The sequence below is a fragment of the Chrysemys picta genome, unplaced genomic scaffold, assembly GCF_011386835.1.
Source record: "Chrysemys picta bellii isolate R12L10 unplaced genomic scaffold, ASM1138683v2 scaf1153, whole genome shotgun sequence".
NCBI classification, from domain to species: Eukaryota; Metazoa; Chordata; order Testudines; family Emydidae; genus Chrysemys; species Chrysemys picta.
Genome location: NW_027053860.1, coordinates 6,671 through 20,246, shown reverse-complemented (window position 1 = coordinate 20,246; position 13,576 = coordinate 6,671). Strand labels below are relative to the sequence as shown.

Here is a 13,576-nt window from a genome sequence, read left to right as displayed (position 1 = left end):
CTGGTCACCCTAACACAGAGTCCACAATATTTCTGTAGCTGGAACATGTCCTATCTCTAATGGAAAGCATGTGGAGAATACAAAGAGAACATTCCCTAGGAGTGTCCTTCGATTTATTTCAGCTTTCCTATGTTTATACACTGTTTCCCAGGAACAATCACAGGGATTATGAGGGATCTGTACTCAGTACTTTATTGGCCAGTGATTAATTTTAATCTTTATTTTTTTTTCACCAGCAGAGGAGAGCGTTTCTGGAATAAATGGCAGAGAGAAACCACACCATGGTGACCGAGTTCATTTTCGTAGGATTCACAGATCATCCAGATCTACAGATCCCCCTCTTTATGTTGTTCCTAGTGATGTATGTGGTCAGCCTGATGGGGAATCTTGGGATGATAGCGTTAATCATGGTTGAAACCCGACTTCATACCCCCATGTACTTTTTCCTAAGCCAGATGTCCATTGTAGATATTGGATATTCCACTGCCATAGCTCCCAGGATGCTAATGACCTTTCTAGCAGAGACTAGAACCATTCCTTTGATTGAGTGTGCGGCACAACTATTCTTCGTCTGTTTCTTTGTGACCAATGAATGTTGCCTCCTGGCTGTGATTGCGTATGACCGCTTTAAAGCTATCTGTAATCCACTGCTATACAGAGCCATTATGTCCAAGAGACACTGTGTCCTGTTAGTGGCTGGTACATATGTATGTGGCTCTGTGAATTCAATTGTGCAAACTCTATTTATATTCAGTCTGTCCTTCTGCAGCTCCAATGTTGTCAACCATTTCCTCTGTGATGTGCCCCCTATGCTGAAGCTGTCCTGCTCTGACACCCATGTCACTGACCTTGTACTTTTCACTTTCTCTACTGTAATTGGAATGACTACTTTTCTGGGTGTCCTAATCTCCTACATGTGCATCCTTCTGGCCATTCTTAGGATCCGTTCTGCCAAGGGGAGACGCAAAACCTTTTCCACCTGTGCCTCCCACCTGACAGTCGTCACTATGTTTTATGGGACGCTGATATGTATATATTTAAGACCCAGTTCTAGCTACGTGATGGACCAAGACAAGGTTACCTCTGTGTTTTATGCCCTTGTGATCCCCATGTTGAACCCCCTGATCTACAGCCTGCGAAACAAGGAGGTAAATGATGCCTTTAAAAGGGTGATATACAAGAAGATTTTTTCTTGGTAATTATAATCATTATATTTTAACCAATAAACAGTAGATGGAATAAGAGTGAGTTCTCTTGTCATTTATCCTTATTTCTATGACTCAGCCACTCCATGTGATGTACAGAAAATCATATAATGGAACCCAGTCAAATACAATATTAGAAATTGCTGTTTTTAAGATCCATGAATGAGGGTCTGTGACACTATGCAGAATCAGCAAGATGCTCTGATATTTGGCTTAAAGGACAATTGCTGTTGCCTGTTATGTTTTAGGCCAGGTTGGAGTTCCAGTGAGAGGATGAGAAGATTGTATGTATCCTTCCTCGGTTCTGAGATTTCACCCAGTGGAGGGCACTGTTAAACATACTGAATCAAAGCAACCAGAACTGAGGTAACGATTATCAAAGCTCAGCTTAGGTCGATCGGCCATGTTCTCGGAATGTGTAATGATAAATTCCCCAGAAAAGTCCTCTCTGGTGAGCTTAGGGACTTAGTCTGAATAATGCAGAGTTGACCTTCATCATGCAGAGCTAGCCTGCACCAGATCAGAGTATCTTCTCTCACCGCTGCATCATGCCGACATGAAGAGGACGTTGTTTTACTCCTGAGTTCTCAACAGAGGAGGTTGTTTCCAGTCATCACAACCAGCTGCCCTGTCTTCACGGCTAGATGGAAGGGGAGCATCCCAAAACTTAAGAGGGATCTCAAACCTTTTTTTCTGTTTAACATGGGGTCACAGGCCGGAGAATGTTGAGAACCACTGGTTTTACTCATTGAAAACTGTTGCCGTTTTATGTAGGGCTTTTGTTTATTTATCTTCTCTCCAACCTATGAAAGAATTTCTCTGGCAATCCTGAAATTACACCTCTACCCCAATATAACGCTGTCCGCGGGAGCCGAAAAATCTTACCGCGTTATAGGTGAAACCGCATTATATTGAACTTGCTTTGATCCATCGAAACGTGCAGCCCTGCCCCCCCCCCCCCAGAGCACTGCTTTACCACGTTATATCTGAATTCGTGTTGTATCGGGTCGCATTATATCGGGGTAGAGGTGTATATCATTGGTCTGCTTTCTTTGGCTTTCTTTGGACTTTGTAAACAGTGAGACAGGTTCGTCCCTGAAGTAACTCCCTTGTCTTGAGAGAATGATATGGGGACAGATCAAGAATGAATGTAGTCCAATCAATTTATAATGATGTACGATTGTGATGTACTAGTACACATTATGAAGCACTAGTGTGATGCGGCTATCAATATTCATAGCACCAGCAAGCTTCCTACACACGGTGACATTTGAATATTCATACTGGATATGCTCTGGTTAGTCCAGGGAAGTTTTGTCTGAATCATCGATCACTTAAATCCACTTCTTGTGCTCCTAGGAATACTGCTTATGATTTTTCCATATATGTACAAAATGGAATGACGCTATAGTGCCATAACATAAAAGGACTATTTTCCTTTCAACACTTTAATACCGGTACAGGATTGGAAACCCCATCGTGCAATCAACCACTGCCCATGAGCAAATACACATTTTCAATGAGCAGTTAGGCATCCAGTTCCCTGGACAACTCCCTGGAATGGGAGTTTGGTGCCTTTATATCCCCACTTAAACTCCTGCAGTCTGAACCAATATTGACTGAAGTCAATCAGAGTCTTTTCTTGTTTTGTCTTCTAAAAAGCAGGATCAGACTTCAACAACAGCAGCATTAATAACAGTTCCTGACCATCTCAACTAACTAAAAAGTGAGAAAGTCAAGCAGTAGGCATGAGCACAACATAACCCCGGAAAAAGCTAGAGAGAGCTTCTGTCACTGCGGCTACATAAGCTGGGGGTGGTAAAGTAAAAAATTGGTCCTTTCTTTCTTAGGCCCTCCTGAGTTCAGGGAAACAGGAGACTGCATTAAAACAAAATACCAGAGCCCATCAGTTTCTACTTCCAACTGGAACATCCCCAGGGCCCTGAAATGTAGCTAGCTGCTTGGCCCATGTATTCCGTTAACATTAATACCGCAATACATAACACTCATTGACTGGATACAGCCGCATACTCAGTTACAGTCGGTGTAAGAATATTATAGAACGTTGACATATTTTTCTAATAAAATTATATGGAAATTTTCCATAAGGAATTGGCTTCAGGTTTGAATACAGTATAAAACCTCTTCTACTGGAGGCTGGGGGAGATGCTTGTTTATTCACTGAGTGGATTATTTTAGTTTGGAACCAAAGATTAAACCTGGGCAGGAAATGGTTTTCCTGTCCCATGAAAATTTGGGAGATTTTAAAATTGTCCCATCCCCAAAGCTAATATTTTCCTTTTTTCCACAAACCAAAAAGCTGGGGGAAAGTTGATTTTGATCAATCAAAATATTTTGTTCCAATAGTTCAAATTAAATGAACATTAAACAAAATAATGAGCTAATTAGCATTTTGAAACATTAATTTTGAACTAAAAAAAGGCAACTTTTCATTTTGAAAATGTCAAAAATGAACATTTAGACAATTTTAAGCTTCTTTTTTCTTTCCATTTTTTTTAAATGAGTAATTCATTGAAACTGGAATTTTCCCACAAGAATATTTCATTTTTGATGAATCAGTATTTTCCAGTGCAGAAAGCACTGGGCTTAAATTGCAGCAAGGGCGGTTTAGGTTGGACATTAGGAAAAGTTTCCTAACTGTCCGGGTGGTTAAGCACTGGAATAAATTGCCTAGGGAGGTTGTGGAATCTCCATCACTGCAGATTTTTCAGAGCAGGTTAGACAAACACCTGTCAGGGATGTTCTAGATGGTGCTTTGTCCTGCAATGAGTGCAGGGGACTGACTTATGACCTCTCGAGGTCCCTTCCAGTCCTATGATTCTATGATTGATCCAATATTGTTCTCTAATATTTTTCATTGAAACTTTATTAATGCAAGATAAAAAGAACCCCCGTGAATGGGGTTGGGTAGCGGGTCAACTCTTGAATCCCGGAGGAAGTTGCATCTGAGTGTGCTTCAGTGGATTTATGTCCTCTCACCATTAATCACAATGGGCTAAACTCTATTATCCCTTGGCTCAAGTCTACCTCGCAGAGTTTAAGTGTAAGGCATTTCCATGGGGTAGAACGTATCTTAACTACAGCTGGCCAAAATTCTTTGGCTGAAACTTTTTTTCAGAGAAAAATGCACATTCAGCTACACCAGAATGTTTGCCCAATTGTATTGGGTTCTTCGGGATGGAAAAACATCAAATAAATTCATTTCCCCACTGCTAAACCTTGCTGTTTGGTGTCCCACCTCTGCATGGAGGGGTGAAAGTAAAGCTCTAAATCAGTGTTGGTGAGAACAGGGGCTTGTTTGCATTGGGAAGCTATTCCTGAGCAAGGTAATATGTGAATTTAAGGCACTAGGGCTATTCTGAATAGCTCCTGGTATGGACACTCTTAATTTACTGGATTAAACTAAACCGGAAAATGGCATTCTTCTATGCGGCCATGTAGGGAGTTACATTAGCTAGCTGTAGAGTCCGGTTCCTAACGCAATAGAATTGTGTCAGTGGTGAGAATAGGGCTAATCAGTGTATAGCAATGAGGAGAAAAAAAACTGTATGATCAAAAGAGCTCTGTGAATAGCTGATTTCTTGGGTTGCTGGCTAGTCTGAAACATAAATGAAAAACTTAGTTTCTGGTTGATCCAAATTGATTTTTTTTTTTTCAAAAATTTCAATTTTTTTGGCTGACTGACAAGTTGAATGAAATGTTTTGTTTGATCAGTTGCTGTTTTTGCAATTGTTATTTTTTTAAATAAAATTGAAATAAATTTTGAAACAAAAAGTCTTTTAAATGGGAAACTTAAAATATTTAGACCTTTTAGCTTTTTCTGAGGTTTTAGATCAAAGCAAAACAATTAATTTCATTTGACACAGATTCATAAAATATTTCAGTTAACCCAAATCTGCGTTGCTCAGAAAAAAAGTATTTTGGTCCAACTCCCCTCTCCCCCCAGTTCTAATGAACAATATATCGTGTTGCTCAGAGTAAAACTATCCCAATTCAAATTAGTCACGAGGCTCACATTTTCAACAGTGAGGGTGGTTAATGGCTGGAATGAACTACCATGGGAAGTGACGGTTTATCCAGCTACAGCTGCTGTGAAATCAAGACCCGATGGCTCTCTGGAAGATACACTTAATAAATGCCAGTTAATGGGCTTAATACAGAGGATAACTGTATAGAATTGTGACCTGAGTTATACAGTCAGACTAAACGATGTCATTGTCCTTTTTAGCCCTTAAAATATATTATCAATTTATAGCATTGCTGTAAGTAAACCTATAAAATCACTATATGGCATTGACAACAAGGAGTCCTTTGGCACCTTAAAGACTAACAAATTTATTTGGGCATGAGCTATCGTGGGCTGGAACCTTCTGGGTTCTCTTTGCTGAAACAGACTAACACGACTACCCCTCTGAAATATATGGCATTGGTGGGAGTAACATTACATGACCATTATTATTGATACTACTTCATTAATTCATTAGTATTGGGCTTAATCCCAACCCCATTCTTTTAGGTGCTGTACCAACATATTACAAAAAAAACAACCTCTGGCCAAAGGAGCTTGTAATCTAAGCTGAAAATAAGAGACAACGGTACAGATGACAAACAGATGGGGAGCAACACAAGGTGACAAGAAGATGATTGAGAATAAAGCTGAATAACAAGTTGCTAGAGCCTTGTCAGAATTTGATTTTTAAGTTTTTTAGAATTTGAATTGATAATATCAATGTTTTATTTTTAAGCCTTTTTTATTTTAAATGTTTAAATCTTTACAATTGCGGGAAATTATGGGGGATCAGACAATGGGAGGTCAGACATAATTTTGTTAATGACAGCCGACACTGAGATTCAAAAAGTTAAAGCTTTATAACTGTTAAAACACAAATTGTCAACATCACATGTCAAAATATACAAAATAAATATCCTTAAATCAAACTCTAATACATTCTCAAGCTGCAGTTTTTCTTATTCTGCCTATCTGTAAATTTCAATTATTGTTGATGGCAATAATTTTTTCATTGGTTTGTGTGCATATGGTGAAATCAATAATGACCAACATTTATTGAGAAAAATCTATTCCTTCCAAGCCTAAGTATATACGATAACACTGGTTAAGAATAGATGGATATAGCACTAGTATGAATACAGATGTGATCAATATAAAGACAACTGCATAGTACTTCACTCTAGAAGGAAAAATCAAATGCATAATACAATGTGGGGAATAACTGGCTAGGAGAAGTGCTGCTGAGATGGATCTGGGAGTTCAAGTGGGTCACAAGTTGAGTATGAGCCAACAATGAGCTGCAGTTGTGAAAAGGGCTGTCTGGGGTGTATTACCAGGTGTGTTGTGTGTAAGACCAAGGCAGTGATTGTATGGCTCTGCTTGGCACTGGTGAGGCCTCAGTTGAAGTTCTATGTCTAGGTTTGGGAGCCACGCTTTAGAAAGGACGTGGGCAAATAGGAGAGAGTCCAGAGGGGAAAAACAAAAATGACAAAAAGGGTTTGCAAAACCTGATCTATTAGGAAAGTTTTAAAAAAATTGGACATGTTTTGTTTTGAGACAAGACAACTGAGGAGGGACCTGATAACAGTCTTCAACTAGGTTAAGGGCTGCTATAAAGGGGATAGAGATCAATTGTGGCAACCCGTATGAGGCCCAGACACTAAAGAGAGCAAAAGCGTTGAATTCTCATAGTGCAAGTTACATACTGAGCATTAATTAAAGCATCACATTAAGAAATTAAACCTAGAAGCAAGTTTATTTTATTTTTAATCTCAGATAACCTTGCAGGGCACCATTTCAAATAGATTAATGGTCAAGAAACAAGGAAAGGTGTCTATATTCCAACAGCCACATAATGACAGGACATTAGGTAACATTGTTCCTCTCAAGCAATTGTAAAACATACTTTCCACATGCTACAACAGTTCTTTGAGTGTCATTTAATTCTTGTAAAACATTTGTGATACACAAATCAAGGCAGTAACACATAGAGCATACTCCTACCCTTCTTCCAATTGTTCTTCTCAATTGACTGGAATTGTCATGGTGACAAATTAGCTGGGAATGTTTTTCCAGTCTATCACCCTCTTAAGAGCATCCTTAACCTCCTTGTTCCTCAGGCTGTAGATCAAGGGGTTCAACATGGGGACCACCAGGGTATAAAACACAGCAGAGATTTTCTCCTGTTCCAGTGAGTAGCTGGAACTGGGTTGTATGTGGCTTAAGCTCACAGGTCCATAGAACATGGTGACAGCTGTCAGATGAGAGGCACAGGTTGAGAAGGCTTTGCGCCTGCCCTTGGCGGAGCGGATCCTCAGGATAGAGAAGAGGATGTACAGATAAGAGATTATGACAAACAGGAGGGTGGACATGGCAATAACTCCAGAGAACGTTACAAGCAAAATCTCATTGATGTGGTTATCAGAGCAGGCAAGCTTCAGCAATGGGTTAGTGTCACAAAAGTAATGATTGATGCTGTTGGGCCCACAGAACGACAACCTCAGCAAGCCACATGTGTGGGTCAGTGAGTTCACGAGCCCCCCTACATATGAGCTGGCCACTAGATGAATACAGACTCTCTTAGACATAACAGCGGTGTAGAGCAGAGGGTTACAAATGGCTACATAGCGGTCGTATGCCATCACGGCCAGCAGGAACCCTTCTGTGGTCACAAACACGACAAAAGAGAAGTGTTGGGCAATACAGGCAGAGTAAGAAATGCTTTTACTCCCCACTAAGAAATTCACCAGCATCCTTGGAGCGAAGACTGAGGAGTAGCAGAGGTCAACCACAGACAGGTTACTGAGGAAGAAGTACATGGGGGAATGGAGTCGGGAATCAACCCTGATCAATACAATCATCCCAAGATTCCCAACCAGCGTAAGAACGTAGATCACCAGGAACGCCGCGAAGAGGGGTATCTGCAGCTCCTGACAATCCGTCAGCCCCAGGAGGATGAACTGGGTCACTATGCTGTGATTGCCCTCAGCCATTTATACAGGGGTGCATGAAACCATACCTGCCGGGATAACAAGAGTGAGCAGCATGGAAGAAGGAAATTTCATGGCATGAATTAAATCTGAATGACACCGCCGGGCTTGAATGTGGGTAGTGAATATCTTACAGGAAACCAGCCGCCGTGATGTCTGGGAAGAGTTGGGATGGACCTTTAGATTTACACTCACTTTTTAATAGGGCTGAGATTTTCAAGGCTGTCTAGGAGATTTAGACATCCAAGTCTCCATAAAATTGACTGGAATTAGGCATCAAGTTCCCCATAGGGAGTTTCCAGATTCATGTCCATTATCACAAATGTTCTTCAATGAAATATACCTGGCATGTGTTTGAGTTTGAGCTTGGTACTTTATATTGTCTGCTCACTGAGGGTAAATTAGAAAGCACTCATACTTTAAATCCTTCCGGATTAGGGTGACCAGACAGTAAATGTGAAAAATCGGGACGGGGGTGGGGGTAATAGGAACCTATAGAAGAAAAAGACCCAGAAATCGGAACTGTCCCTATAAAATCGGGACATCTGGTCACCCTATTCCAGATAATCCTTTTAGATGACTACAATGTCTGTTATGTCCCAGTCACTTGGTTACTACTGCTTTGTAACACATCCCCTGGCAGTGTTGCCAATCTCAAGCATTTGAAAACCATGAATCAGGCTTCCAAACATCATGCAATTGGCTTAAAATCTTGAGATCTTTAAAAAATAACACACATGGGGTTTAGAGATGGGGCAGGGAAGGATAATTCTGTTTTGTGCAAGATTTTTATTTTTCAGAATTTGGTTTAGAAACAAACCCACAGTTTTTGAAAAGTTTCTGAAAAAGGGAACGGATCCCTGGAGTCATGGACACTGACAATTTTGGATGTTCCCAGCCCCCAGAGCAATCGGCATGTGTGTCTGCTCCAAGGCCATGGACTCTGGAAGCTCTGAGGTTGCTAGCAGGCCACTGGGCAGGTTGCAAAGGAGCTGGGCAGGTGAACTAGCAGAAACCAGGCAGGATTCGGATGCAGGCAGAGTTTCCTCAATTCCATGGTGCTGCAGTGAAATTGGCCCTTCTTCACGAAATGTCCCAATTTCACTCAGTCAGCAAATTGCAATGGAACAATGTTTCTGGGCCCTGGAGAGAGTCACGTTTTCAAGCTTTTCTTAGCAACCCTTAGGGCTAGAAACATACTTAAAAAAGATCGGAGATTCTTAACTGATCACATGACTGAAGGACCTGGGGCTTTAAGAGAAGCACCAAATATCATGAGAATTGGCAACTGTGCCTTCAATCTATGCTATCCTTGCTCTAGGAGATTTCTGGCCACTTGACTCCAGTCCCAATTTCTTATGCCTACTAGTGGTACACATTGCCAGGTCCTTCGTCTCTCTAGGTCATTCGCCGTGACACAGGAATATGATACAGGTGGGAAATGGTGAAGAAATAATTTTGGCACAGAAGCAACAATGGAAAGCAATGTGCAAGGCAAGGATCTGAAGGAGGGGGAGGGAGGATGCTTGAAGAGGGAGCATAGGGGGGGTTGCATGAAGCCACAGGTGAGAGAATGAGATAAAAGGAGAAATTGCTGTATAGAAGAGGAGTGTGGGGAGAGTGGAGAGAGAAAGAAAGAAGAAATAAGGCTGAAGAGACATGAAGGCAAAACTATGTAACGCCTCAAAAGTGAGACTTTCTCCATTTGTTTCCTTCTTCTGGCTTCCCCTTCCCCATTTTATCAAACACAACCAGCTTGTTTTCAATCCAAGGCCCTTCACAGGCTATCAACACCGTGAGGCTCATCTGCTATTGCAGTGTCATCTACCACCTCCGCTCTTCCAATGCTACCCATTGGTTACATTTTTCAAACAAACACGGGCATGACTGGGGCTGCCACAGTGCAAATAATTATTGTTATTTCCCCCTTATGATTAGAGATCGGCCACACCAGAACCCACCGGATCCCAGTGTCCATCTTCCCCCCTCCTGCACTCACACGCATACACAACACTGGATAATGGTCAGACTGGCACTAGGGGCACGATTCTGAGATCGGCCATTAATTCCTGGCTCTGCTACAGGCTTCCTATGTGATTCTGGACAAAGCAAAGATTTCCTCTTTGCCTCAATTCCCTCTTTGTAAAATTTGGGTAATAATCCTTCCTTTCGCCCACCCTCTTCTGTCTTGTTTAATAGACTGTAAGCTCTTGAGGGGGGGAACTCTCTCTTACTATGTGTTTCCAGAGAACCTAGTACAGTGGGGCATTGACCTCTAATTGATAACACAACAACAATAAATTACAGCCCTGACTTATCTATAATTGTCTGTAGCCAAAGCCCAGAATCTGAAAATCCTCAAAGGTTGCAGAAGTCGGATCTGAATCTGATTCCAGATCTGAAGTGTGTAACTCATATTCATCTCTATGTATAATACCGGATTCTTACCTAATATCCATCTGGACCTTTCAGGGTCTTCCATGAACCATATCCATTGCCCCTGTAATTTATCCTGAGACAGAAAAATGAACAATGTCTGTCTCAAGTTGCAAAAATGTTGCAAAAACAGCACATTTCCAAGTAAATGGAGAAAATGGAAAGTTATGTCCAGGAATCAGAACTGAAGGAAAATAGCTATCCCACCTCCACTGAAGGAAAGAAGTATTGTATCATAGCTACCGGTACTGGTGGAAGAGAGAGTTCAATCACTCTTCATCCCTAAGGGATCATGTTAGGGCACCAAATACCTTTATATATTCATCTCTGTGTCATTTAGAGATCAAGTCTCTGAAGTCACACCTCCAATTACAGTCTCAAGCCAGGCACAGAGGGGCTCATTACAATGCCCTCCTTGGTGCCCTAACATGCTACGTAGATTTGTTTATTTGCCTTTGCTTAGTTTTACAGAAAGCTCTCGCTGTTTTGCTAAGCCACAGGAAGAAGTCTCAAGAGCAGTGTAACTGCAAAGGAATGGCTCAAACTTTCTTTCCGTAGGGAGCACTCAGTGAATTCAGCGTCAACGTTAGGCTTAAAAGAAATCCAGACATGTTAAACTATGGAAAAAGCGCAGTTACAGCAAACAAACAATTGTAACTTTGTTCTGTGTAGATGCCAAGCAATCACCCTACCCTTACAATTAGTGCCTAATAATGCCTTACAATTTACCGCCCCTGATTGGGTCAAACTGATTTTTCATACAGTTTAAGGCCAGAAGAGGTCAATGTGATCATCTAATCTGACCTCCTGCATAACAAAACCTTGCCCAATAATTTATGTATCAAGCCGATAATTATTTTTTTTTTTTTAGCTCTCACACATCTTTTAGCTAGATATCCAGTTGGAAAGACTTCAAGTGACAGACAATCCACCATTAGCAGGAGTGTTGTAAGCAAGACAGGAGAAGTAATTCTTCCAGTCTACACAGCTGCAATAAGGCTTCAACTGCAGTATTGTGTCCAGTTCTGGGTGCCACATTTCAGGAAACATGGGAACAAATTGGAGAGAGTCCAGAGAAGAGCAACAAAAATGATTAAAGGTCTAGAAAACATGACCTATGAGGGAAGATTGAAAGAATTAGGTTTGTTTAGTGTGGAAAAGAAAAGACTGAGAGGAGACATAACAGTTTTCAAATACCTAACAGGTTGTTACAAGGAGGAGGGAGAAAAATTATTCTCCTTAACCTCTGATGATAGGACAAGAAGCAATGGGCTTAAATTGCAGCAAGGGAGGTTTAGGTTGGACATTTTTGCGAACGGGGGCTGCTAACAGGGAGTTTCACAAGGGAGTTCTCCAGGTGAAGGAGGAGCAATACAGCATCCTTTTGGGGTAAGTGACTGTCTGTAGTATGTGTTTGTTTGTGTTTGAGGGTTACTTGCTGTGTGCTGAGCTTGTGTTTGTCAGTCTGTTTGTTTGTTTTGGTTGTTTGAAGGACCGTGTGCTGTGGCTGGCAGTTGGAAGGTTTGAAAGCTAGAAGCCTCTGGTAAGTGGCTGAGCCTTCAGCAGTGGGCGGGGCATTCATACAGGCCAGGGCTTTATAAAGCAGCGCACAAGCGACCAGGGAGCTTTGCGAACAGGGGCTGCTAACAGGGAGTTTCACAAGGGAGTTTGGAAGGGGGCGAGGGTCCCTTGCTGGTTCCATCTGTTTTCTCTTGATTCCCCTTAATACCTATAAAGCAACTACATTCATAACTTTTTGCTTAAACAACCCTTTCAGCTAACAGGGGGCTGCAGACGGGAGTTTGGCAGAGGGAGGCTTACGATGGTTAGGAAGACCCGCAACACCTGTGCCAGCACTGCTACTGTCTCCTCCACCTGTGCCTGTAGCCAGACAGAGTGCCTAAGCATGGATGCCTCTACCCAGATCCTGGTGTGGTTTTGCAAAGACTGTAACTTGCAATTTCCACTTACTGATATCCAGGCTGGGGGGACCATCCAATGTGAGAGGTGCCTGCTGGTGGAATCTCTCAGGCAGCAGGTGGGAGAGCTACAGGAGGAGGTGGCTAGGTTGAGGAGCATCCGTATCCACGAGCAATTCCTCGACAGTGTCCATGTGGAGACAGCTGAGGTAGCTGTCCCAGTACACAGGACTGCTGATACACCACTGGTGGAGGAGGAGATGGCTCAGGGTGGACGCTGGCAGCTGGTTACTTCTGGCAGCAGGCAGCGCTCCACCCTTGCTCCGAACCCTCCTGCCGTGGTTATAGGTAACCGTTATGCTCTTCTTGATACAGGAAAGAAGGAATCACTCCCTACAGTAAAGGAGGAGAAGCCTCGTACCCCTAAGGCTGGAGAGTCTGCTGCCACCACTGCGAATAGGAAACGTCGGGTAGTGGTGGTCGGGGACTCTCTGCTGAGGGGGACGGAGGCGCCCATCTGTCGCCCTGACATTTCATCTCGGAAGGTATGCTGCCTGCCGGGAGCCCGTATCCGAGACGTTACGGAGGCATTGTCGAGGATTATCCAGCCCTCTGACTACTACCCCATGCTACTCATCCATGTGGGCACAAATGATACTGCAAGGTGTGACACTGAGCGGATCAAGAGTGACTACAGGGCTCTGGGAGTACGGGTGAAGGAGTTTGGAGCGCAGGTGGTATTCTCTTCAATTCTTCCTGTCAAAGGTAGGGGCCCGGGCAGAGACAGATGCATCATGGAGGTGAATGCCTGGCTGCGAAGATGGTGTCGCCAGGAGGGCTTTGGCTTCCTAGACCACGGGATGCTATTCGAGGAAGGACTGCTAGGCAGAGATGGCGTTCACCTTTCGAGGAGAGGAAAGACCCTATTCGGCCACAGACTGGCTAACCTAGTGAGGAGGGCTTTAAACTAGGTTTGACGGGGACAGGTGAGCAAAG

At 42.6% G+C, this 13,576-nt stretch overlaps 2 protein-coding genes across 2 annotated transcripts; one reads left to right on the top strand and one right to left on the bottom strand.

The window, feature by feature from the left end:
- Nucleotides 1–121: 121 nt before the first annotated feature.
- On the top strand, nt 122–1,227 carry LOC135979711 (olfactory receptor 5AR1-like). The gene has a single exon (XM_065579956.1). The coding sequence runs from the start codon at nt 261–263 to the stop codon at nt 1,197–1,199; it is 939 nt and encodes a 312-aa protein (XP_065436028.1). The 5' UTR covers nt 122–260; the 3' UTR covers nt 1,200–1,227.
- Nucleotides 1,228–7,219: 5,992 nt separating this feature from the next.
- Nucleotides 7,220–8,228, bottom strand: LOC135979710 (olfactory receptor-like protein COR8). Its single transcript, XM_065579955.1, has one exon. The coding sequence runs from the start codon at nt 8,226–8,228 to the stop codon at nt 7,290–7,292; it is 939 nt and encodes a 312-aa protein (XP_065436027.1). The 3' UTR covers nt 7,220–7,289.
- Nucleotides 8,229–13,576: the final 5,348 nt, after the last annotated feature.

What these genes read in the sequence shown, in the direction of transcription:
- LOC135979710 (XM_065579955.1), bottom strand. Translation starts at nt 8,228, where the DNA reads ATGGCTGAGGGCAATCACAGCATAGTGACCCAGTTCATCCTCCTGGGG.
- LOC135979711 (XM_065579956.1), top strand. Translation starts at nt 261, where the DNA reads ATGGCAGAGAGAAACCACACCATGGTGACCGAGTTCATTTTCGTAGGA.